This window comes from Cherax quadricarinatus, chromosome 48, assembly GCF_038502225.1.
Source record: "Cherax quadricarinatus isolate ZL_2023a chromosome 48, ASM3850222v1, whole genome shotgun sequence".
Classification (NCBI taxonomy): Eukaryota; Metazoa; Arthropoda; class Malacostraca; order Decapoda; family Parastacidae; genus Cherax; species Cherax quadricarinatus.
This window is the reverse complement of record NC_091339.1, coordinates 21912851-21940683: the sequence shown is the minus strand read 5'-3', so window position 1 is coordinate 21940683 and position 27833 is coordinate 21912851. Positions and strand designations below refer to the sequence as shown.

Genomic DNA, 27833 nt, shown 5'->3' with positions numbered 1-27833 from the left:
ATTAGTGTAAACTTGACAACCCTATGCATGTTGTGGACTCTATTGTGGCTTTGGGGAAGTCCATGGGGTTGGATGTGAGTGGCCAGGATGTGGAAGAGTTGGTGGATGACCACAGAAGAGCTAACCACTGAAGAGCTGCAACACTATAGATTTTTTTTTTTCAACAAGTCGGCCGTCTCCCACCGAGGCAGGGTGACCCAAAAAAGAAAGAAAATCCCCAAAAAGAAAATACTTTCATCATCATTCAACACTTTCACCACACTCACACATTATCACTGTTTTTGCAGAGGTGCTCAGAATACAACAGTTTAGAAGCATATATATATAAAGATACACAACATATCCCTCCAAACTGCCAATAATATTTTTGGGTGTCTGGAACGGAATAATTGGATTTACATTATTTCTTATGGGAAATATTACTTCGGTTTTCATCAATTTCGGATTTCAACTGACCTTCTGGAACGGATTAAGGATGAAAACTGGGGTCCACTGTATTTATGAAGGAATTCAGGGAAACCGGCAAGCCGGACTTAAGTCCTGGAGACAGGAAGTACAGTGCCTGCACTCTGAAGAAGGGGTGTTAATGTTGCAGTTTTATAATTGTTGTGTAAGCATGCGTCTGGCAAGATAGTGATGGAGTGAATAATGTGAAAGTTTTTGTTTTTTTGGGCCACCCTACCTTGGTGGGAAACGGCCTATGTGGTAATAAAAAAAAAATATTGCAATACTTCATAACATTAAATCTTCAATTTTTTGTGTGAATAAAAAATGAAAATGGAATTTACATGTAAAGCCTGGGAATATTACTAATCAACAGAGGAAATGTTATTTTAGTGCCAGGAATGCCTACATTTTTTTTATTGTGGACCCTATTTTGAAATTGGATTTTGAAATTTGTGTGAAGTTCAAATTACCAATTTCTTATCACATTATTATAATGGGTAGTTGAAATAGTTGATTGGGTAATTTCTTGAGCTCAGTAGATAAAATGGAAGACATACTAGTGAAATAGCTAAGAATTTGGCCTACGTACTGGAATAATGTTAATTGACCTAAAATAGGACTCGAAGTGGGCAAATTTGCCGATGTGTAAATATCACTGACACAGCAAAATTCGCTAAAGTGTAATTTTGTCAGTTTTCCCTCATATTTTGTACTTTTCATTTTATTACCTTCGGAAAAAGATTGTCTACCATTTCATAAAAACAAAACAAAAATTGAAAATTTTTGGATGCTGTAGACAAGTTTCAGATCAGGAGTTTGGACAGTGAAAGGGTTAAAGAGGATTGAGCAAAACAGGATGACTTGTGTGTATAAATCTATAGTGAAGGGAAGGAGGGGTAGCGATTGCCCTAAGAAAGTATGGAGGGAGGGGGTGAAGGACAGTGCTTACACTCTTAAGGTAATCTGATTGTGATGTCATCACACTTCTTAGAAAGAATGTGTTTTCTTTGAGTCACCCTGCCTTGGCAGAATACATTTGAATTAAAAAAAAAAATACATTTGTCTTCTTCCATTGTGTTAGTATCTCATACCATTGTGTGAAACTGTGGCAACAGCTAAGTAATAATAATAAAGATGAAAGAAAATGGAAGAGCTCTTATTTAATGAGGTCTATTTTTCCTTCATATGTAGTGAACTGTCTTTATCATGTGAATCCTTTCACTTGAGAAAGTTCAGTACATGTACCTCTTTAAATAAAAATTCTTAAGTTTACTTGCATCCTTTTTTTCTCATACCATTACACACTGATACAGAGCTAATTCAGAGTGAAAGCGAGCACGTATGAACTATTAGCCAGTGCTGCTGATACACGGGACCACACCACCATCACCCTTACTCATGTTCTTGTCCCTCAGTGCCTTAGGGGGATTCAGTCCTTCCCTGAATCTCTACCCTCTACAGATAAGTAGAAATATGTTTAAAAGAGGTGTTTGTTTAGCCATAATGAGAGGCCCACCAACTTAGAAACAGGATTCTAGTGCATATTGTCATATGGTGCTATGCCTCAACCTGTGCTCCATATTAACAATGATGAGCACATCATCATATACATAACCATAAAAATTAAAAATTAAACAAGTACAGTGGACTCCTGGTTTTCATCTTTAATCCATGCCAGAAGGTCAGTCGAAATCCGAAATGGACAAAAACCGAAGTAATATTACTTATAAGAAATAATGTAAATTCAATTAATCCATTCCAGACACCCACAAATATTAACAAAAAATACATTTTATAGAGAATAACTGTAGTTTTACATACAGAAAACAATGAGAAATAAATATAAAGCACTAATTTTAATGGATAAATGAACATTTAAATCACTTTTACCTTTACTGAAGACTCTTGTTGGCATATTCTTTACGAGATCCGCGTGCAGCTGCCTTGCCTTTTCACAAATTATCGCCTCCACAACACTATCTCCCACTGTTTTTCATTGATCTACACCAGCTACAACTTTTCAACATCTTCGATTGTTTGCCATCACTACCACCCTCACAATCACAACCACCCTCTACCACCAATGTTTCGGATAAATGCGCAGAGTATTGTTCACTGAACCAGTGACAGAGGCAGACCGAGTCATATACAGTGGACCCCCGGCATTCGATATTAATCCGTTCCTGAGAGCTCATCGAATACCGAAAATATCGAAAAGCGAATCAATTTTCCCCATAAGAAATAATGGAAATCAAATTAATCTGTGCAAGACACCCAAAAGTATGAAAAAAAAAATTTTTTTACCATATGAAATATTAATTTTAATACAAACTGAAGAAGACATGCACAGTTACAAGACACTTACCTTTATTGAAGATCTGGTGATGATTGATGGGATGGGAGGAGGGGAGAGTGTGGATGGTGTTAGTGTTTAGAAGGGGAATCCCCTTCCATTAGGACTTGAGGTAGCAAGTCCTTTTCCAGGGTTACTTCCCTTCTTCTTTTAATGCCACTAAGACCAGCTTGAGAGTCACTGGACTTCTGTCGCACAACAAATCTGTCCATAAAGCTCGGTACCTCCCGTTCCTTTACGATTTGTCTAAAATAGGCCACAACATTGTCATTGTAATAGTCACCAGCATGGCTTGCAGTAGCTGTGTTAGGGTGATTTTCATCCATAAAGGTTTGCACTTCAACCCACTGTGCACACATTTCCTTAATTTTTGAAGTAGGCACAATGGATTCCACAACTAGCATAGGCTTCTCAGGGTTAGCCCCAAACCCTTCAAAATCTTTCTTAATTTCCATACTAATTCTCACCCCTTTTTACCACAGGGTTGGCACTAGAAGCTTTCTTGGGGCCCATGGTGACTTATTTTGCAGAAACAAGCACCAAAAACAGTGATAATATGGATAATATGGAATGTACCGAATGTATCCTTAGATGCGCGCACACTGGCTGGCTTGTAAACACTGGCACACAAGGGGCAGTTCAGGCCACACGTGGACACGTCTCGTACGAATCGTATCGAATACCGGGTTTTCAATCGGATACCGAGGCAAAACTTTTGCGTTAAAATGCATCGAATACCGGATTTATCGAATACCGATGCCGTCGAATACCAGGGGTCCACTGTACATGTGAACAGCCGTGTCCCGGGCAGGCAGACATATCTGACACGGATGATTTCCTAGCGGAGGTACGAAACCCGGGGTAAAATTTCGCCCAAAAAAGTGGTCGAAATCTGAATTGTATGATATACGCACTGGACGAAATCCGGGGGTCCACTGTAGTCAATTTTGTGTGATCAAAATTTTAAACCATTGGTGGTGTTCATAATTTCCTTTGTCAGTGCCATTTGGTTTCAGTCACTTAATCTTCAAAACTCTGTAAGAAAGGTAAAAATTTTTGTGTGATTGGTTTTACATGGACTGTTATATTTTAAAAATAATTTATTTTGTGGGATTTTATTACTTTTGTGTTATAATCTGACAGGTATGACTGCATCTGGGGCATAGAATTAGATGCATTCTCAGCCCAATTGGAGGAATTGCGTCATCTGGAACTAGAGCTTGGGCATCTCCCTCAAAAATGGAACATGCATTGGGATAAGTTGGAACTACCACCACCTGAACAACTCACTGTAAGTTGGCCATCACATGTAAAGTCTTTGTACTGTGTAAGAAAAGTTTATGACAGAATTATTATTGCCAGAGCTAGGAGCAAGACAGAAAATAGGATTGCAGAGAAGGAAAGAGGATTTAGGAAGAGTAGGTTTTGTGTAATATTTACACTGAAGCATACAGGTGAGCAGTACTTAGATACGTGTAAAGAGATGTTTGTTGCATTTATAAATTTAGAAGTCACATAACAGTGGATAGGGGAGTTATGTGGCAGATGTTGCAAATGTATTGAATAGGAAGTAGGTTACTAGAAACAGTTTTTATGCAGAGTTAGGCTTAGGTTAGGGTATATAGAGGGTATGGGGAATATTTCTCAGTGAAAGTAATAATTTTATGAAAGGTTTTTACAAAGCAGAAGTAATATAAGAGCAGAGTATATGGAGAGTAAAAGAAAAGTGAAGATAGTGGTGAGAGAGTGCAAAAAGAGAGCAAATGATAGAGTGGGGGAGGCACTGTCAAGAAATTTTGCTGAGAATAAGAAAAAAAATTGGAGTGAGATAAACAAGTTAAGAAAGCCTAGGGAATGAATGGATTTGTCAGTTAAAAACAGAGTAGGGGAGTTAGTAGATAGGGAGCTGGAGGTATTGGGTAAATGGCAGGAATGTTTTGAACTTTTAAATGTTGTAAATGGAGAGTTGGAGGTATTGCGAAGATGGTGAGAATATTTTGAGGAACTGTTAAATGTTGATGAAGAGAGGGAGGCAGTAATTTCATGCATTGGCCAGGGAGGTATAACATCTTTTAGGAGTGAAGAAGAGCAGGATATGAGTGTGGGGGAGGTGCGTGAGGCATAAGTAGAATGAAAGGGGTAAAGCAGCTGGAACTGATGGGATCATGACAAATGTTAAAAGCAGGGGGAGATATAGTGTTGGAGTTGTTGGTATTTATGTTTAATAAATATGTGAAAGATGGGAAGGTACCTAGGGATTGGCAGAGAGAATGTACAATTGGTTTATATAAAGGGAAGGGGGAAAAAAAGATTGTAAAAATTACTGAGTATACCAGGTAAAGTGTATGGTAAGGTTATTATTGAAAGAATGAGGTAAGACAGAGAGCAGGATTGCAGATAAGCAAGGAGGCTTTAGAATGGGTAGGGGAAGTGTAGATCAGGTGTTTACATTGAAGCATATATGTGAACAGTATTTAGATAAAGGTAGGGAAGTTTTCATTGCATTTATGGATTTAGAAAAGGCATATGATAGAGTGGATAGGGGAGCAATGTGGCAGATGTTGCAAATGTATGGAATAGGTAGTAAGTTACTAAATGCTGTAAAGAGTTTTTATGAGGGTAGTGAGGCTCAGGTTAGGGTGCGTAGGAGACAGGGAGATTAATTCCCAGTAAAAGTAGGTCTTAGACAGGAATGTGTAATGTCACCATGGTTGTTTAACATATTTATAGATGGGGTTGTGAAAGAAGTAAATACTAGGGTATTGGGGAGAGAGGTGGGATTAAATCACGGGGAATCAAATACAAAATGGGAGTTGACCGTTACTTTTTGGTGATGATTCTGTGCCTTTGGGGGATTCTAAAGAAAAGTTGCAAAGGTTAGTGGACGAGTTTGAGAGGCTGTGTAAAGGTTGAAAGCGAATATAGATAAATATGATGAGGGATATCAAATGAGTTAGGTAAAGAAAAATTGAACATCACATTGGAGGTTGGGAGTATAGAGGAAGTGAATGTGTTGTTATTTGGGAGTTGACTTGTCAGCAGATGGGTTTATGAAGGATGAGGTAAACCATAGAATTGATAAAGGAAAAAAGGTGAGTGGTGCATTGAGGTATCTGTGGAGACAATGAACATTTTATCCATGGAGGCAAAGAAGGAAATGTACAAGAGTATGGTGGTACCAACACTTAAATGGGTGTGAAGCATTGGTTGTAAATGCTGCAGCGAAGAGGTGGCTGGAGGTGGTGGTGATGTCATGTCTAAGGGCAGGTGTGGTGCAGATATTATGCAGAGAATTTGTAGTGTGGAAATTAGGAGGAGGTGTGGAGTTACTAAAAGTATTAGTCAGAGGGCTGAAGAGGAGCTGTTGAGGTGGTTTGGTCATTTAGAGAGAATGGAGCAAAGTAGAATGACTTGGAAAAGGTATAAATCTGTTGGGGAAGGAAGGCGGGGTATGGGTCATCCCTGAAAAGGTTGAAGGGAGGTGGTAAACGAGGTTTTGTGGGTGAGGGGCTTGGACTTCCAGCAAGCATGCGTGAGCACGTTAGATAGGAGTGAATAGAGACAAATGGTTTTTCGGACCTGACAAGCTGCTGGTTAACCAGACTTGAGTCTTGGAAATGAGAATTACAATGGCTGCATTTTAAAGGAGAGGTCTAGGATATTGGCAGTTTGGAGGGACATCTATACTCTTGTATCTGAATGCATCTGCAAAGACAGTGATTATGTACGAGTGATGGTGAGTGTTGAATGATGAAAGTTTTTTTTTCTTTCTTTTTGGGTCACCCTGCCTCGGTGGGAAGCGGCTGACGTGTTAAAAGAAAATAATTTGGAATTTTATTATTCTTGAATGATTGTTCTTTCAAGAAATTCCAAAGCACTTGTACATCGAACCTTAACCCCTTTACCTTAAAATTGCTTTCAGTGTTGCATAAAAAAAAAATCCGATCAAAAATGGGAGTACATTTCTGTGGTGGTAATGAAACACAATGAAAAATAATCCCATCAGTACTTACTGAGATGAGAAGTTGAAGATCATTGACCTGCTGACAACAACATTGGTGATTGTGCTTCACATTTTTCTGTTTTAGTTTTTATACTTTTTTTTTTTTAATTTTTTACATTTTCCAGTAACTTTCGTGACACGTGAGTGAGACTCTTATCATGCACCAGTTATATGCAACACAATACCCACAATAATAGTGTCATCAGTACATTGTTTACAAAACATGTTTACACAATTTAAATTTTCACTGTAGTTTTCTCAATAGTGACACTGAAGAATTTTAGCTTTATACAGTGGACCCTCCGTTTTCGTCGATCTCCGTTATCACTGATTTCGATTTTGGCCGACTTTTTTCGTCTATTTTTTGGTTCCATTTTTGTTGATTACCTCTGTTTTTGTTGATTGTATGGAACCTGTCCAGTGCCCAGCATGCAGACAAAGCTGCCTCCCACACCATTCTCAGCCAGTGTAGCGTTGTTTCTCAGTGAGTGAACATATCCTGCCAGGTCATATGAAACATTTCATAATAATCCATTGTTTTTGCCACTTGTTTATTGTGTGTGACTGCTAAATAAGCCACCATGGCCCCAAAGAAAGCTTCTAGTGCCAGCCCTTTGGTAGAGAATGTGAGAAACATGATATACAGTGGACCCCCGCATAACGATATTAATCCGTTCCTGAGAGCTCATTGTTATGCGAATGAATTTTCCCCATAAGAAATAATGGAAATCAAATTAATCCGTGCAAGACACCCAAAAGTATGAAAAAAAAAAATTTACCACATGAAATATACATTTTCCTACACACAAAGAGAAGGATACATGCACAATAGTAGAGTAGTACATGCACAATATATATTGTGCATGTACTACTCTACTAAATGAAGAATAAATGACACTTACCTTTATTGAAGATGCAGCAATGACTGATGAGACACTGTGTCCTGGGAGTGCCTTTTCCTCCTGAGTACTGTAGGTCCTGTTTGGCATTTTCTTCCAGAACAGGCCTTATCACACTGTGTATGCCACTATGATTCTTAAATGTCTCAAACCAACCTTTGCTGGCTTTAAATTCACCAATATGAGCACTAGTTCCAGGCATTTTTCCCTGTTCACCTGGGTGTTAGTCGACTGGTGTGGGTTGCATCCTGGGAGACAAGATTAAGGACCCCAATGGAAATAAGTTAGACAGTCTTCGATGACACTGACTTTTTTGGGTTATCCTGGGTGGCTAACCCTCTGGGGTTAATTGTTTCTTGGTATTCTCAATAAGCCACACCAACAACGGTGCTACAGCAGCAGCTGACAGTGCTACAGCAGCAGCAGACGGTGGTACAGCAGCAGCAGACGGTGCTACAGCAGCAGCAGACGGTGGTACAGCAGCAGCAGACGGTGGTACAGCAGCAGCAGACAGTGGTACAGCAGCAGCAGCAGCTGACGGTGCTACAGCAGCAGCAGCTGACAGTGCTACAGCAGCAGCTGACAGTGCTACAGCAGCAGCAAACGGTGCTACAGCAGCAGCAAACGGTGCTACAGCAGCAGCATCAGCAGTTGACCATGGTACCACAGTATTTCGATAATATTTCTCACCCTTTTTACCACAGGGTTGGCACTAGAAGCTTTCTTGGGGCCCATGGTCATACTTACTTTGCAGATAAAATCACCAAAAACGCTGTTATAATACGAAATGTTCCGATTGTATGCTTGGATGTTACCGCGGAGGCTGGTTTGTAAATAATGCCACCGGCGGAACATGTGAGACTGGCTCAGGCCTCACATAGACACGTCTCGGACGAATAGCATTGAGCGAGTTTTTTAGCGCTATGCGAGGCAAAATTTTAGTGATAAAATGTATCGCTATGCGGATTTAACGTTATGTGATGCCAACTGTATGCAGGGGTCTGTAATTCAAGAAAAAGTCTGTAGAAAAATACGAAAGTGGTGGTGGTACAGGGAGGTTGTGATGGTGGTTGTGATGGTGATAGAGGGTGCCTTCAGTGATTCTACCAACTCTTCCAATGTTGTTGGAGTTATATAGGGCTACAGAAAACACCGCTGCCTCAGCTGCAGCCTTCACCAACAGTATGTACGGCTTATGCTCACATTGGCCCTTATATACACCTAACAACAACAGAACACCTGTCATTACAAACATAATGACTTATTTTATTCATTCTAGGGTATGTCATGTTTCTATGTTATTAATATTGTTAATTATGTCATATTAGTTGAATTGTGATAGATAAATAAGCCGTAGAGTTGATATTAGTGTCAAATTCTCCAAAAATAAACTCTCCTCCCTCTCCCCTCTGCCCAGTCTGCCATACACTAACAAATCTTTTCAGTAAAAGTAAGTGTGATGTTAAATGTTCATTTATCCATTTTATTAGTGCTTTATATTTATTTGTCATTCCTTTCTGCATGTAAATCTACATTTAAGCTAGGGAAGTGGCTAGGGAAGTCACCCCTGATAAGGACTGGGTACATAGTCCTTATGGAGGGGGATTCCCCTTCCAAATAACCTCTCTTCCCTCTTCCCTGTCTTTCATCCATCAACAACAGCCTTCAATAAAGATAAGTGTCATGTGTAATGTTCATTCTTTTGTGCATGTAAATCTATCTTTAAGGTAAAAAAATTTTTTTTGTTGATACATCTGGGTGTCTCAAACGGATTAATTCCATTTACATTATTTCTTATGGAGAAAATGGTTTCGGTTTTGGCCGATGGCTCTGGAATGGATTAAACACGAAAACTGAGAGTCCACTGTACAGTGGTACCTCGAGTTTTGAACAGCTCCCAACTCGAACAATTATGTAAGTGTATTTTTGTAAGTGCTTTTGTAAGTGTATTTTCGGGGGTCTGAAACGGGCTAATCTAATTTACATTATTCCTCATGGGAACAAATTCGTTCGGTATCGGCACTTGAACAGCCTTCTAGAATGAATTAAGTTCATAACTCGAGATACCACTGTATTCCCTTTTCTCTTGCTTGTTGATATACAGTAGAAGCATTTGGAGGTGGTTATGTGACTACTGAGCAGTAGATGGCTGAGTCATCTGTTGTATCAGTTGACAGCTGTGGGTCATCTGTTGAGTTTATAAAGCCATCACAGAATATCCTGTATTGACCAGAGTCAGCAGCTGCCTTTCCTAAGGCCATAGAAGTTTCTGAGTGAAAACCTTTTCATGATTGAGCCACCTTTCTAAAAATGTTGACTTGCATCTTCAGAACTGCATAGTAATATTTATTGAAAAGACATGCAAATAGTAGTCTTTTAAAAACTCACTCAATGTGCAATTTGAGGAAATTTATTATATAATACTGGGCTTGTATGTTTCTTTGTTTTCCAGTAGTCTTTTTCAGTTGTGATTGCAGTCTGTAGAGTTCATGACCACCCCTCCACCTTTGTCTGCAGTGATAATAATATAAATGGAAAGATCCATGGCTAAGTTTATAAGAGTGATGTATCTACAGGGTTCTGAGATGGCTACTGTTGTAATGCCTTGGGTAAAATTGTTTGGGAAGTTACTGCTTCCAAACCTGTATATTTTTATGGTGAAACATTTTCTAATAAAATACCAAAATCTTCACATTGTGTCATTGGCATGTACAATATTACCTTTTAACCCGTAAACGGTCCAAACATATATGTACGTTTTTTCAATATTTGAAAGTATGTAAAAAAAAGTAGATTTTTTTTTTTGTACATTTGAAAACGTAAAAAAACTTTGATCTACTTTTTTTTTAAATATTTAAAAAAAAAAAACGTAGATCTACTTTTGGAGCACTACGCATGTGAACGTAGATCTGCTTGGACCGTTTACGGGTTAATACAGTCTGTATTTAAATCTATTTTTTTCACAAGTTCATTATATTAATTCTTTTCTCATCAGCGTCAAGTTTCCATGACAACTCAGATGGTGCGCCACCATGGCCGAAGTGTTCACAAGCGTAGTACGATTGAAATACTGATTAGAGGAAAAACAAGTGGAAGTACTCCAGGTGGTGGTGGAGATACCCCTCAGGGGTGTTATTCCCACCCGCATCGTTTTGAAAAGTACAATTACACCACGCCCTCGTATTGTGACCATTGCTCTTCTTTATTATGGGGTCCACTTAAGGTAAATTAAGTTTTGTTTGTAAACGTGATTTAGAAGTAGTTGTGCATAACTTTCCATGGAGAAATTTACTTGATGAATAATATTCAAGTGTGCCGCTGTTAAGGTTAAAAGTAGATTTGCTGTATATCATTTTATTAATATCAAAACCACAATTTGTTATGGCACGTTTGTTTTTCTTTTTCTTTTTTTTTTTTAATTTCTTTAATACATTGTTTTCTTTTCCAATTCTTCCCTTTACGTATTTTTGTTCCTGTCCAACTTTGTCTTGAGATCCACTTCCTCTTTGTCTGTCTGATTATTTCCAACCTCTTTCTATTCCTTTCTCTCTCATCTTCCTATTCCCTAGGCTCTTTATGACCTCTGCCACATAGTATTTCCCAATAATAATAATCTGTCTAATCCCTCCTTTGTTTTTCCCTTTTCTGTTGCCTTTCTTTCCCCATTCCTCCAAGTGCTGTATAACCCTAGGGGTTTAGTGTTCTCCCATGATTATAATAATTCTCTAGACATATTACACTTGATATATCTCGCGTCTTCATCTTTTTACGTATAATATTATCTGTAACACTGTTATATGTAACATTTCAATTAAAACTGGTGAAAGAATAACAAGCATCCAAATACACGTAATATTTCAGACAGGGATGCGTTGCGTGGACTGTGGGTACAACTGCCATGAAAAATGTATAGAAACAGTACCCAAGAACTGTACTCGATTTAAGAGTGTACGAGAGTCTGGTGTTAGCATACAAACCAGCACAAAACCTACCAGCTTAGACACTACCTCTGTAGGATCAGGTAAGGTAGTCTACTTAAGTAAAAAAATGGGAAGTATTTTCTGTATGCCTTTCAGCTATAGAGCTTGAGTGATAATTATAATTTGTTCCAAGGCAGTTTGTACCTGTTAACCCAGTGGAAACCTAAATTGCTTGGTAATATTTTAGTACTGTATTAACTGTGGTCTTCATGAGCATCACTTAAGCATGTAGATATCTTATTATGGTCCTTGTCAAGTGTCATTTGTGTAAGCACACACTTATATTCTCTGATAAACTGTAATTCTTTGACCTGCATGCAATGTAAGAATTCCTCATATAGGGTTTTTTAAACACCATTTACATTTTATTGTTGGTAGGGAAAATTTATTTAAAGACATTAAGAGATCTTCCTATTAATTGTTGGAAACAAAAAGAGGTAAGATATGAACACCTGATTATTCATGCTAACTCGCATTCACTGTACCTTCATGTAAAGCCAGTAGTACTTTGCAACTCACTGTAATGTTTAATCCATTTTAAGTGTTCATTCACTCCTAAGAATCACTTAAACTTAGGTTTTGTTCATTTCTGCTCTTCATTTTCCTGCCTAAGCTTTCCTTGCTAACCCTCATACTGGTAATATTCCTCTCATCATTTCTCCGTATCGTATGTACACTTCTCTAACTTGTGAATCGACAACTTTTGCATTTTGTCTTTCTATATCATCTCTAATTCCATCTAACTGATGTTACTCATGCTCCTCAAGTTACCCACTTCTACAAAGTAAAAATATGAAAACTCCATAACAAAATTGGTCTTTGTATGATGGCTGTTTATCAAACAGGTTTATTTTTTGACATAATTGGTTCAGACTTGGTCTAGGTTGAGAATTAGACATTCTAATGTTAACAGTTTTGAGAATAAATAATTTGTCTATAGTTCTTGTGCATATTTTTTTGTATCAAACCTTAGCTAAGACTCGTGTTAATGCATATTTATTCATTATTTTCAAATAAGTGCTTTGTAAATCTTTTTACTATTTTATTTTCTCCAAATTGTTCCAGGTAAATTAGGTTATTGATACTAAACTGTATTAAAAAAAAATATATTCAAAACTATTTTCTGTTTTCATGAAATATCTCATCTGTAACAGGTGTAACATCCCTGCAAACTACATCTCACCAGTACTATGAACAGTTTTCTTCAAACGTAGCAGAAAACAGAACACATGAAGGATATTTATGGAAACGTGGTTCTCTTCTTAAAAACTGGAAACAAAGGTGGTTTGTTCTAGACAGTGTAAAGCATCAGCTACGGTATTATGATAGCATGGAAGATTCTCATTTTAAGGGAATTATTGGTAAGCATATTTTTAAGACAATAGGATTTAATATCATCATATGTATTTAACAGAGACGTCTTTCCCTATTAATTCATTAAATCAATGCTTCACTGTATGTATTTAGATGATTCTCATGAAATAGTGGTAGCGCTGCTGACCACTTTAGTATTTACGCCCTCTCCTCACTTAGCGATGTACTTGTTTACCGGCGACTTGGACTTAAAATGGACTCTGACCAGTATGCATTACTAAATAATGTATATTAGAGCTGATTTCCTCGATTCTGTTTATTACAATATAAGAACATATGATATTGGCAGTTTGGAGGGGTATGTTGTGTATCTTTATACGTATATGCTTCTAAACTGTTGTATTCTGAGCACCTCTGCAAAAACAGTGATAATTTGTGAGTGTGGTGAAAGTGTTGAATGATGATGAAAGTATTTTCTTTTTGGGGATTTTCTTTCTTTTTTGGGTCACCCTGCCTCGGTGAGAGACGGCCGACTTGTTGAAAAAAAAAAAAGAACATATGAAAGAAGGAACACTGCAATAGGCCTACTGGCCTATGTGAGGCAGGTCCAATTCTCCCACCAGCTTAAGAACATAAGAATGTAGGAACACTGCAGAAGGCCTACTGGCCCATACGAGGCAGGTCCTTATCAAAACGATCTCTACCTAAAGCCACCCAAGAATAACTCCCGTACCCAATGACACCAATCAAACCCAGCCCCTCCCACTCATATATTTGTCCAGTCTCTTCTTAAAGCTACCCAAGGTCCTAGCCTCTATCACCCCACTGGGAAGACTGTTCCACGCATCTACAACTCTGTGATGAATGGTTTGAAAAACCGACAAGTTGAAGATTGAGACACTTATGCAGCATATGGGAATCTTTATTCAGGAAACGTTTCGCCACACAGTGGCTTCATCAGTCCAATACAGTGGCTTCATCAGTCCAAGACACAGTCTTGACCTAGTGAGATCAGACACGTCACTTAAGGGAGGAGCATGGCATCTGACCTAGTAGCACAAGCTAGTCAGGTCCAACTCACACCCACCCACCCACGCCTACTCATGTATTTATCTAACCTATTTTTAAAACTACACAATGTCTTAGCTTCTTTGATGGCACTCGGGAGTTTGTTCCACTCATCCACAACTCTCCTACCAAACCAGTGCTTTCCTATATCCTTCCTGAATCTGAATTTTTCCAATTTGAAGCCATTGCTGCAAGTCCTGTCTGTTAGATATTTTAAGCACGCTATTTACATCCCCTTTATTAATTCCTGTTTTCCATTTATACACCTCAATCATATTCCATCTAATTCTATGCCTTTCTAGAGAATGCAGATTCAAGGCCCTCAGTCTATCCTCATAGGGAAGATTTCTGATACATGGGATCAACTTTGTCATCCTCCTTTGTACATTTTCCAGTGCATTTATATCTGTAGTTGAAGAACAACCTATTATTTATACATCTTGCTATGAAGCCAAGGATTCTGTTAGCTTTATTGCAAACACTAATGCACTGTTGTCTTGGTTTTAGATTACTGCTAACCAGAACTCCTAAATCCTTTTTGCTGTCCGTAATATTAAGATCTGCATTATATGTGGCATGGTTATACAGTACACTACTGTATAAATATTTAAAAATATATCAGAAATGTTATAAATGGTGCAAAAATGACATTAAAACGGTATCAAAGATGGTTGACACAAACTCGCTACCATTATATTATGCTCCTCGTTTAGCAACAAATTCATTTACCAACGTGGTCTTAGGAACAGAACTCCATCGTTAAGCGAGGAGAGGCTGTACTACATTTTAGTATATTCACTATATTGTGTTGACTGTATTTTACAATCATTCCTTACTAATAAGAGAAATAGTGATGAAGGCTGAGTGATGATTCTCCCACTTACAACATTAATCCTGAAAAATGGTATAACTCAAGTGCTCAGAACCTGTTTTTCCATAGGTAGCCACAAAGTGTACAGGGTGTGGGAAGACTGGGGTAGCAGAAGTCTGTGATACACTTTTGATGTGCTGATAAATTACTTACTTCTTTCCTGAGGAAGCCTGTCTTTTGATCATCTATTTTGGATCACATGCTTTCAGGCATTGAGGTGCTGTCTCATCAAGACTTAATTATATACAGCCTCTCCTCACTTAATGCAGAGTTCTGTTCCTAAGACCACATTCTTACCCTTTCATGGTCCACAGGCCCTCTCAGAGACTTGTTCTTAGGGTCCCCCAAATTTCAAAAAAAAAAAAAAAAAAATTCTTATGAAAAGATAGAGAATCTTTTCCTGATCATAATGACACCAAAAGTATGAAATTTGATGGAAAACTTATGGAATTATGCTCTCGCAAAGTTAGCAGTCTCGACGATGTTTACGCATCGGCGATTTTGCCCACTTTGAACCCTATTTTTGGCCAATTCCAGTGTAATAGTTGACAAAAATCATACCTATTTTGCTAGAACTCCATTTTTTCTATCGAATGAGTACAAGAAACCACCCATTTACCGATTTCAACTATCCAGTACAGTGGTCGGAATTTAGCAATTTTGCCAATTTCTCACAAATTTCAAAAGATGCCAATTTCCAAATAGGGTCCAGAATAAACAAGAAAGACATTCCTGGGACTAAAATAACATTTCCTCTGATCATTAGTCACGTCCCCATGCCCCTCTTACATTGTTTTGCTTTCCATTTTTAATTTTTATTCACACAAAAAGTAGAAGATTTACTGTTATGCAGACTACTGCATTAGTGTAGAAATGGTATAAATAATATCGACGCACTTGTGAAAGAATATTTGCTCACCACTTGATGTGTAATGGACGCTTAGCATGATTTGTTTACTATTGAACTTTGGTAAAAATCGAACATTTCTGCTACTTTGAGCTCAATTTCAAGGTACTTTTCATTGCAAAATCATCTCAATTTCTGTAATATGTCTTCCATTCTATCAAATGAGACCAGGAAAACTAGAATACAACAATAAATACCATACGAAAATGCAGTGCAAAGTCACTGTTTTAATCCAAAAACATGGTCCGAGTTTTTTTTTTCTCATGCACTGTGTGCTGCAGGATTTTTTTTATACTGTGCACACTGACCATATAGACTCATTCTTTCATATGTAGGCCTACCAGCTTTCTCTCACTAGATTTGAAGGCGCTAGAATTTATGAGTACTAGTACATCAAGGACCCTGGCACGTAAGCCGTACTAGAACGGCCGAAACCCTGAAAGGGTTAAATGAATTCGCCACTAAGTGAGGAGCATATTATAATTTTTAGCGAGTTTGTTTCAAGCATCTTTGATATTGCAGGGGACCTTCCCTTTTTGTCTATCTCCATTTTCGCTGACTTTTTTCGTCAAAATATTGGTTCCGTTTTTGTCAGTTTCCTCCGTTTTCGTCAATGGTACAGAACCTGTCCAGTGCCCAGATCGCACACAAAGCCTCCTCCCACACGCATTCTCAGGCAGCGTCATGTTGTTGTTTCTCGGCGAGTGAACGTATCCTGGGAGGTCATATGAAACATTTCATAATAATCCATTGTTTTTGGCACTTGTTTATTGTGTGTGACTGCTAAATGAGCCACCATGGGCCCAAAGAAAGCTTCTAGTGCCAGCCCTTTGGTAACGAATGTGAGAAACACTATAGAATTCAAGAAAAAGTTTGTAGAAAAATACAAAAGTGGTAGTGATGGTGGTAGAGGGTGGTAGTGACGGTGGTAGAAAGTGGTAGTGATGGTGGTAGAGATGGTAGCAGTTGTGATGGTGGTAGAGGGTGGTAGTGGTTATGATGGTGGTAAAGGGTGGTAGTAATGGAGATTTGTGCAATGTGGAGTAGGATGGAAAGATTTGTGGCACTAAAAAACAAAGAAGGGAAGTGAACCCAGATAAGGACTTGGAAACTAGAGTCGTTATGGAATACCCTATAACCTCTATAACCTCTCTTCCCTCTCCCTGTCTTCCATCCACCAACAACAGCCTTCAATAAAGGTAAGTGTCATGTTGAATGTTCATTCTTTTGTACATGTAAATTTATCTTTAAAGGTAAAAAAAAAATTTTGTGGTTGATGCTTCTGGGTGTCTGGAACGGATTAATTGGATATACATTATTTCTTATGGGGAAAATGGTTTCAGTTTTCACCGACATCTCTGGAACAGATTAAACACGAAAACCAAGGGTCAACTGTATTTTAATGTCACCTTTGCATCATTTATAACATTTCAGCTCTAATATACTTTATTTGATATAAATACTTGTCAGAGAGCCCATCGTAAGTCTGAGGCGTCGGTAAGCGAGTACGTCGCTAAGTGAGGAGCAGCTGTATTTGCATGAATAAGCAAGTGTTCCTAATAAAGTGGCTATTTAGTGTGTATTATATTTAATTTGCCATACCAAAGCAGGGTATTTAAAAAAACTAATTTTCTTTGATTATTACAAGAAAAAATTAGTAATTTGTCCAAAAAGCCATGCCTAATTTTCTTATAGGGAATAAACAAACCGTTAACTCAACCTTCTTAGTAAAATGTTTATTATAATTGTTTTATAAATTATGTTAAATCAAAAATATTTTACTTCGAATAAGAATTTCCTTTAGTGCAAGTTAACCCTTTCAGGTTCCGTCCCGTAGATCTACGGCTTTGCGTTCAGTGTCCAAACCGTAGATCTACGTCATGAGCTCAGCTCACTCTGATAAACTGTGAGTGGTACACTTGGGCCTAGATATGAGAGAATACATCTATGTGGTATGTGTGCACCACATAAAACAAATCTTGCAGCACACTGTGTATAATGAGAGAAAAAAAACTGAAACTAAGATTTTCGATTAAAACAGCAACTTTGCAGTGTTTTTTCGTATGTTTTTTATAGTTGTATTTGCAATTTCTTGGTCTCATTTGATAGAATGGAAGACATATTACAGAAATAGAGATGATTTTGATTGGTTTTAGCACTGGAAATGGCTTGAAACTGAGCTCAAAGTAGCGGAAATGTTAAATTTTTGTCGATGTTCAAGAGTAAACAAACGACCTCACACGTCTAATACACGCCAGCTGGTGGATCTAATACACATTCACAAATGTGGTGATGATATTTATACAATTATTACAATATTGCATAACAGTAAATCTTCTATTTTTTGGTGTGAATAAAAATTCATTATGTAAATAAAAAATAAAAATGGGATTTATTTGTAAAGCCTCAAAACATAACTAATGAACCTAGGAAATGTTAGTTTAGTGCCAGGAATGCCTACATTGTTTATTCTGGATGCCATTTTGAAATTGGAATATTTTGAACTTTGTGTTAAATTGGCCAAATTACCAATTTCCGATCACTTTATTTTGTAGTTGAAACAGTTGACTTGGCGATTTCTTGTGCTCAATCGATAGAATAGAAGTAATACTAGTAAAATAGCTAAGAATTTGGTTGACTGGAATGACGTAATTAGCCTAAAATGGAAGTCAAAGTCGGCAAAATCGCCGATTCGTAAATATCGCTGACACCTCAAAATTCGCGAGAGCATAATTTCATCAGTTTTCCATCAAATTTCATACTTTTTGTTTTATTACCTTCGCAAAAAGATTCTCTACCATTTCATAAGAAAAAATAACAAATTTTTTTTTTTTGAAAATTCTTGGACACTGGGGCACCACTTCAGATTTGGGCCTTGGACCCTGAAGGGGTTAATAGACACCTTTTAATCATGGGTCAAGATTTTTTTTTTTTAAAGATTCACATTGCATGCTATTGTTTTGAATGCTGATAAACCTGAGTTGGGTTGCTTAGGTAAATATCTTAGTAGAGTAGATGGATCAATAAGGATATTTGATAGTTTTGTATGTGATTTACATTTAGCTTGAATATACACTAAAATGCCGGGAGCAAGGGGCTAGTAACCCCTTCTCCTGTATATATTACTAAATTTGAAAGGTTAAACTTTCGTTTTTCCTTTTGGGCCACCCTGCCTCGGTGGGATACAGCCGGTGTGTTGAAAGAAAGAAAGAAAGATAAACAAAAGTGTGCAAAAATTATAGAGGAATAAGTCTGTTGAGTATACCTGATAAAGTGTATGGTAGAGTTATTGGAAGAATTAAGAATAAGACGAAGAGTAGGATAGCAGATGAACAAGGAGGCTTTAGGAAAGATAAGGGGTGTGTAGACCAAGTGTTTCAAGTGAAACATATAGGTGAACAGTATTTAGATATGGGTAAAGAAGTTTTTGTGGCATTTATGGATTTGGAAAAGACATACGACAGGGTGGATAGGGGAGCAATGTTGGAAATGTATGGAATAGGAGGTAGGTTACTGAAAACGGTGAAGAGGCTCTACGAGGATAGTGAGGCTCAGGTTAGAGTATGTAGGAGAGAGGGTGATTATTTTCCAGTAAAAGTAGGCCTTAGACAAAGATGTGTGATGTCACCATGGTTGTTCAATATATTTATAGATGGTTGTAAAAGAAGTGAATGCTCGGGTGTTGGCAAGAGGTGTGGGGTTAAAAGATAAAGAATCTAACACAAGGTGGGAGTTGTCACAGTTGCTCTTTGCTGATGACACTGTGCTTTTGGGAGATTCTAAAGAGAAGTTGCAGATGTCGATGGATGAGTTTGGTAGGGTATATAAAAAAAAGAAAAGAGTGAACATAGGAAAGAGTAAGGTGATGAGGATAAAATTAAACGATGAAAGATTGGATATCAGATTGAAGGGAGAGTATGGAGGAGGTGAATGTATTCAGATATTTAGGAGTGAACATGTCAGCAGATGGTGTCTATGAAAGATGAGGTGAATCATAGAATTGATGTGGGGAAAAAGGCGAGTGGTGCATTTAGGAGTCTGTAGAGAGAAAGAACTTTGTCCATGGAAACAAAGAGGGAAATGTATGAGAGTGCAACAAGGAGAAGGCTGGAGGCAGTGATGTCATATCTGACAGCAATGTGTGGTGTGAATATATTATTATTATAATCAAAAAGAAGCGCTAAGCCACAAGGGCTATACAGCGCTGCAGGGTAGGGAAGGAAGCGAGGGTATTGGATGGCAGAAGGGAGGAGGGATGATCAGTAGGTTACAGAAAACAGTGGAGCAGGGGATAGTACGGGGGTAGGGGGTAGCAAGAGATTGAAGTAGAAAGGGCTGAAGGTATCAGAATTTGTGAAGTAAGTCAGTTGTCAAAAAGTCAATGAGAGAGTCTGGATGAAAGGTGGGTCCATCAGCGAGAAGGGAAGGTAAAGAGAGAGCAGCAGAGCGAAGACGATGACGGAGGTAAATTCTGCGTGCTCGTTGATAAAGTGGGCAGTCCAACAGAATGTGGCTGACTGATAATGGAACTTGGCAATTCTCACAGAGAGGAGCAGGGTGCCTCTCCATGAGATATCCATGAGTAAGACGAGTATGGCCAATGCGAAGACGGGAGAGAGTAGTCTCCCAGCCTCGACACTGGTGATAAGAAGACGGCCAGTAACCTATACTCGGTTTAATAGATTGAAGTTTGTTGCCGAGCATAGTAGACCAACGTTGTTGCCAACAGGTGTGAAGTTGGGAAGATGTTGCAGCAAAATAGTCCGTAAATGGAATACCTCTACATGAAACTGGTAGGTCATGTACTGCTGACCGCGCAGCAGTGTCTGCCTGTTCATTGCCATGTACATCAACATGACCAGGGACCCAACAAAAAACAATATCTTTATGCTTGGTAAAGATACGGCGTAGCCAAAGTTGGATACGGAGGACTAAGGGGTGAGGTGTATCAAATTTCTGTATAGCCTGTAAAGCACTAAGGGAGTCTGAGACAACCACAAATGATGACACAGGCATAGATGCAATACGGATAAGTGCTGTAAGGATGGCATACAATTCAGCAGTAAAAATACTAGCCGAAGATAGTAAATGCCCTTGTACGACGCTGTCCGGAAACACTGCTGCGAATCCTACGCCGTCAGAAGACTTAGAGCCATCTGTGTACACAGCAATGGCATGAGAATGAGAGTGAAAGTGGTCAAGAAAATGAGAGCGGGAAGCGACCGTAGACAGTTGGGCTTTCGAGCAAGGGAGAGAGAAAGAACAGACTCGAACAGCTGGAACTTCCCAGGGGGGTAGGGAAAAGTGAGATGCTACATGTACATAGAAAGGTGGTAATTGAAGAGAAGACAAGAGCGAATGAAGGCGAAGAGAGAAGGGACGGAGTAAACAGGGGCGGCGAACAAATAAAGAATGTCTACTAATATCAGTGACCATTCTATAAATGGAAGGATTGCGGAGATCATGAGAACGTACATAGTAGCGAAGGCAATGGGCATCACGGCGATCGGATAAGGATGGAATGTTCGCTTCTGCATAGAGGCTATCGACAGGGGAAGAGCGGAAAGCACCAAGGCATAAACGTAATCCTTGGTGATGAATGGGGTTAAGGCTAGAGAGAGTAGCAGGAGATGCCGCTGAATAGATCTGGTCACCATAATCAAGTTTCGATAAGATAAGGGTGGAATGTAGGCGAAGGAGGGTTCGACGATCAGCTCCCCATGAAAGATGAGCAAGGGGTTTAAGGAGGTTCAGCCGGCTGTGGCAAGTTGCCTTCAGAGAGGTAATGTGAGGTTTCCAGGATAACCTACGATCAAAGAGGAGGCCCAGAAACTTGACTGTATCACGTTCAGGGATACGGGAGCCATAGAGGTACAAAGGATGATAGGAGATGACAGAGCGTCTAGTGAAAGTAATTTGGTGGGTTTTAGTGCTGGAAAATTTAAACCCACGTGTGGTGGCCCAATTGGAAACACAGTCGACTGCATGCTGGAGAGAAACTGTAATAAGGTGACAGTCAGCGCCTGCACAGGCAATAGCGAAGTCATCAACATAGAGTGATGACCAAATATCTGATGGAAGACTAGAGGCCAAATCATTAATAGCAAGGAGAAAAAGTGTTGTGCTCAGAACACATCCCTGGGGGACACCTTCAGCTTGGATAAAGTCCGGGGAGAGCACATTATTAACCCGAACACGGAAATGCCTGTCAGTTAAAAAGTTCTTAAGGAAGGATGGTAGATTGCCTCGAAGGCCTAAGGAGTGGGCTTGGGCTAAAATATTATACCTCCAAGTTGTGTCATATGCCTTCTCAAGGTCAAAAAATATGGCAATAACTGAGTGGTTATTCGCAAAGGCATTACGAACATACGTATCCAAGCGTAGTAAGGGGTCTATGGTAGAACGTCCCATACGAAAGCCATATTGACGAGTGGAGAGACTGTTGTGTGTCTCTAAATACCACACTAAACGTCTATTTACTAGGCGTTCCATCACTTTGTAAACTGCACTGGTAAGAGCAATGGGACGATAGTGGGAGGTTTCATGTCCTGTAGTGCCTGGTTTGCGGAAAGGGAGAACAATGGCGGATTTCCACAGCTGTGGAAGAACTCCTTGTGACCAAATAAGATTGTAAAGGCATAATAGGACTGCAAGGGCTGACTGATGTAAATGTTGTAGCATACGAATATGAATGTCGTCGGGCCCAGCTGCCGATGATCGGCAAGCTGAGAGTGTTGCCTCCAGTTCTTGAAGTGTAAAAGGCACATTATACTGTTCTTCTCTGAGAGAAGAAAAGTCCAAGGGTGCTAACTCTCTGGCAGACTTTGAGGAAAGAAATGAGGGGCATAGATGGAGTCCCTGAGAAATACGGACCAGATGATTGCCAATTTCATTGGCAACATCTAGTGGGTTTGCTATATCAACACCGGCAACCCGCAGAACAGGAGCTGGGTCAGGAGAATATTTACCACTCAGTTTTCGTACTTTTTTCTAGACTGCACTCATAGAGGAAGCAGAGGTGATGGTGGAGACATAATCTCGCCAGCAAGTGCGTTTAGCGTCACGGATGACACGGCGAGCGATCGCACGCTTCTGCTTAAATTCAAGAAGTCTCTCTGTGTTTCTATTGTACTGGTACCTGCCCCATGCAGCGCGTTTCAAACGTACTGCACGAGCACAAGCAGGAGACCACCAAGGCACGCATTTCTGAGAATGCCTGCCCGACGTTTGGGGTATAGAATGAAAAGCTGCTGTTAAAACGGAGGACGAGAAGAGGTGTAAAAGCTTATCGATGGAGGACGAAGAAGGAACCTCTCTAAAAACAGTTATGTGTGAGTAAAGGTTCCAATTTGCCTGATCAAATTGCCAGCATGGGATGCGAAGAGGTGGTGAATATGAAGGGGAAGTAAGAATGATTGGGAAATGATCGCTGTCATGTAAGTCCGGAAGAACAGACCAAGTGAAGTCTAATGCGGCGGAGGAAGAGCAGACTGAGAGATCGATGCAAGAGAGAGTGAGAGTCCGAGGATCAAAATGGGTGTGAGTACCTGTATTTAAAACATGGAGGGGGTGGGTGGCAAGAAAAGCCTCTAACTGAATGCCACGGGAATCACAGTGAGACCCCCCCAGAGGAAATGGTGGGCATTAAAATCACCAAGTAACAGAATCGGTGGTGGTAATGACGAAACAAGAAAGGCAATATCTGGAATAGATAATGCCCAAGAAGGAGAGAGATATAAAGAACAGAGCGTATACCACCTATGCAATTGGATACGGGCTGCTGTGTAATGCAGCAAAGTACGAACAAATAGCTGATGGTACGGAATATCAGTGCGTAGAAGAAGGGCACTTTCATTAAAGGTCCCATCAGGAAAAGGATCTGAAGAATACAATAAATTATAGCCTGATCTGGGAGAGATAACAGCAGAGTGTAATTTCGGTTCCTGTAAGCAAACACCAACAGGGGAAAACTGGGAGAGTAACATCTGAAGCTCACCCCGATTACCCCTGAGGCCGCGTATATTCCACTGTAAATAGGCCATGATTGGCAATGATAAAGATACCTGAAATCCGCAGGTAAGGGTTCCTACGGACTAGAGGGGTTAGAAAAGTCCACATGCGGAGGCAGTGGAAAACGTTCAAGCAGCGAAGGAACGGTGCGCTGTGAAGAAAGGAGTTGCGCAGATGGAGTAGAGGAGAGAGAAGGAGCGGAGGGTGGATCAGTGTCCATTGATGGTTTGGTCTCTGCAATATATTCAGAGATTGCTTCAAGTGTTTCAGAATTCAGAGACGTCGTATGGGAGACAATATTGGAAATGGTAGGGGGAGGATGAGTAAAGATTGGAACTGTAATGGACTGTACCAAGGTAGGGGGGAACGGAAGGGTAGAGGGAACTGGAGAAGCGTGGAAGGGGACAGAAGAGGCAGAAACCTGGGAGGTGGCCGAAGAGGAAGAAACTTGGGAGGGAACAGGGGAGGAAGGTACAGTACGAGGAGGAGGGTGAACCTCTACACTTGTAACAGAGCCAGTGAGAGGGGGAGAACCAGGTACAGAGACAGGGAAGGGAAAATGAGGTGGAAGATGGGTAGGAGGTGTTAACGGACCTTTTTTTGACTTTTGAGAAGTAGAGGGACGATTGGGGGGAGGTGTCATATGAGATCTCGTCGCTACTGAGGCTTGTGAGAGAGAACACGAAGAAGCAAGATCAGACTGAGACGTTGAAGTAGGGACGTCCCGTCTGAGCCGAGGACAGCGAAAGAATTAGCTACAGGAGTGACCATGGGAGAGGTAACCACAGAGGTGGGTGCAGAAGATGGGATACCAGAAGTGGGGGGACGTTTTGAAACATGGGAATAAGAAACACGAGGTAGTCTCCCTTGGAGGCGGAGATGAGAAACTGCCATGGCATAAGGGAGACATTCTGCCTCTTTGAGGTAACGGATTTCCCGCTCGTTTAAGTAAACTTGATAACGGCGAGAGTACGAAGGGTGAGCCTCATGACAATTAAGGCAAGAGGGAGGTCGATTGCAAGATGTATTAGAATGGTCATCGGCACCACAGACTGGGCATTCAGCGATAGATCTGCAATATTTCGCTGGATGGCCAAATCGCCAGCAATTTCTACACTGTTGCGGTGTAGGGATCACCTTTCGAACTTGTAACCGATGTCCTGCTACATAAACTGAGGATGGGAGTTCACGGCTGTCAAAAGTTAAACGAGCCACATTGCTAGGGTATCGTCTCCGCCCGCGGGCAGGAAGAACGTAAGTGTCTACCTTGAGGATTGGGAGATCTTGGAGTTCCAGCTGTTCAAGAATGTCAGTGCCACATGTCTGGAAATTTTGTTGAACTATGGTATGGAGCAGAATGATGGTACCACTACAAGAATTGAGGGAATGATGCTTTTCAATAGTTACAGGAACAGTATCGATATGGGAAAGACGAGAAAGCTCATGAGCCTGGGTAGCATTCTGTATGGTGACGATGCGCGTACCGCTCTTAAGAGCATGAAAAGAAATATCTCTACCAACATGGCGTAGGAGTGCCTTGCCAATACTGTGGTCAGAAAGATAGGCAGTAGAGGAAGTCGGTCGTAAAGTGAAGAATTTAGTCCATTGTGCAGTCTGAAACTGAGCGTGGAAAGGTAGTGAAGGACATGTCGATCTTTTCTGAGAAGAACGAGAAGGTGGAGAAGTATCATCAGCAGGTAATTGTCGTTGTCGTTTAGGCGTGGGACCAGAGTTGGTCCGACGTGGAACGGGCCGGAGATTCGAAAATTGCCGCACCGTAGAGGGAGAGGCCGGAAGCATAGTCAGAGGAGAGCGAAGGTCAGATAAATTGAAGAGCGAAGGTCAGATAAATTGAAGGAGTCAGTCGAGGCCTCAGTACCTGAAGCGGGTGAGGAAACAGCACCGGCAAGAGGTACAGAGGCATGAGGAGTGTCCGAAGAGTGGTCCAAAGACGAGGCGGGGTCAGAACGGGGTGCGGTATCAAGAAGGGGCCCGGGGGTAGCAGGTTCATGGACTAGGGCTGCCATAGTTAGGTTACTTCTTTCTTTTTGTTTTTAAGAAAAAAAAAGAAAAGAAAAGAAAAATAAAAAAAAAGAATAAAAAAAGGGGGGACTGGGGAGGGATAGTTCCTTGGAGGAATGAAAGGGCCAGAAATCTCCCTCCGCGCCCAAGAGGACCTCAGCACCGCAAGTAGTGCAGATGCAGCATGGAACCCGTGCCATACCCTACCCATCATGCCAGTAAACCGGCAATCTGGGATAGCAACCTCACATCTGCCGAGCTACCTCGGTGGACAAAAGAGAGGGCGGCCGGAAATCTGCCACAAAGCATACCTCCTTCGGCCACCACCCCCGGAATCCGAAAGGTGGCTTCCAGAGATACACCCGTCGCCCGAGAGACACCCAAAGCCACCCTCCGGGATACCGGAGAGAGATCAGGACATCCCCAGGCAATCCAGATTCCACGGCAAACTACGCCACCGCCAAGAACCTCAACGGAATGGGATGGACCCCGGTACCCTTTCCCCTACCTAGGAACTAGCGTGCCTGTGGAAAAAAAAAAAAAAAGGCCCAAAAGGGAGGGGTGGGGAGGAGGAGGAGGAAAGGAAAAAGGGGAGGATGGGATAGGGAATGGGGGATTGGGGGGTAATTAGGTTCGGTCTGAGGAAGTAGACCGACAGGTCTAATTCCTCAGACCAAGAGCCTCTTCACCACGCCAAGGAGCCCCCCCTTGAAGAGGGGTGTGAATATAATGCAGAGAATTTGTAGTTTGGAAACTAGGAGGCAGTGCTGGATTACCAAAACTATTATCCAGAGGGCTGAGGAGCGGTTGTTGAGGTGGTTCGGACATGTAGAGAGGATGGAACAAAATAGAATGACTTCGAGAGTATGTAAATCTGGAATGGAGGGAAGGCAAGGTAGGGGTCAGCCTAGGAAAGGTTGGAGGGAGGGGGTAAAGGAGGTTTTGTGTGCGAGGGGCTTGGACTTCCAGCAAGCATGTGTGAGCATGTTAGATAGGAGTGAATGGAGACAGATGGTTTTTAGGACTTGACATGCTGTTGGAGTGTGAAGCAGGTAACATTTATGAAGGGATTCAGGGAAACCGGCAGTCCAAACTCAAGTCCTGAGATGGGAAGTACAGTGTCTTCACTCTGAAGGAGGGATGTTAATGTTGCAGTTTTATAACTCTAGTGTAAGTATGCCTATGGCAAGATGGTGATGGAGTGAATGATGACAGTTTTTCTTTTTCGAAGCACCTTGCCTTGGTGGGAGACGGCCTATGTGTCAATAAAAAAAAATAAACAGATTGCTCATAATGCACACTTATGTAGTGCATTTATAAATAGAATACTATTCATGTTTATATTAAAAAATGTTAGAATGCAGTTTTGCCTGGGTTTATATACAATAAAAGTTTTAAAGTGGCTCAAGCATATAACCTTTACTGTTTAGGGATTTATACAGTGTGGGAAGAGCTGGCTCTGGCTCAACATGTATACAAGAAGGCCCCACTTATACAACAGGTTAGGTTCTAGGCTACCACTGTAAAGTGAATAGTAGCTTTTTTCACTTTCAAATGCATATAAAAGCCTGATAACATGTTTACACTATCATATGTTAAATTAACAATATAGCTAGGCCTAAAAAATGCATATACGTACAGTACAGTAAAATATTTCTGTCCTAATCTTAAATTCTTTATTCTCTTCTTTCAACACACCGGCCATATCCTACCAAGGCAGGGTGGCCCAAAAAGAAAAACAAAAGTTTTTATTTTTTTTTTTAAATTTAGTAATTTATACAAAAAAAAAAGGGGTCACTAGCCCCTTGCTCTCAGCATTTAGTTGCCTCTTACGACATGCATGGCTTATGGAGGAAGAATTCTGTTCCACTTCCCCATGGAGATAAGAGGAAATAAACAAGAACAAGAACTAGTAAGAAAGTAGAAGAAAACCAAGAGGGGTATGTGTATATATGCTTG

The 27833-nt window shown here is 40.3% G+C and overlaps 1 protein-coding gene across 4 annotated transcripts in view; it reads left to right on the top strand.

The window, feature by feature from the left end:
- Positions 1–27833, top strand: part of Sbf (SET domain binding factor) — a 302684-nt gene that overhangs the window by 259832 nt on the left and 15019 nt on the right. For all 4 annotated transcript variants that reach the window (XM_070094967.1, XM_070094968.1, XM_070094969.1 and 1 more), the window contains 4 exons: positions 3944–4091; positions 10698–10925; positions 11564–11723; positions 12837–13043. In XM_070094967.1, the coding sequence (XP_069951068.1) occupies positions 3944–4091; positions 10698–10925; positions 11564–11723; positions 12837–13043 (743 nt within the window). The remainder of the gene's footprint in view (positions 1–3943; positions 4092–10697; positions 10926–11563; positions 11724–12836; positions 13044–27833) is intronic.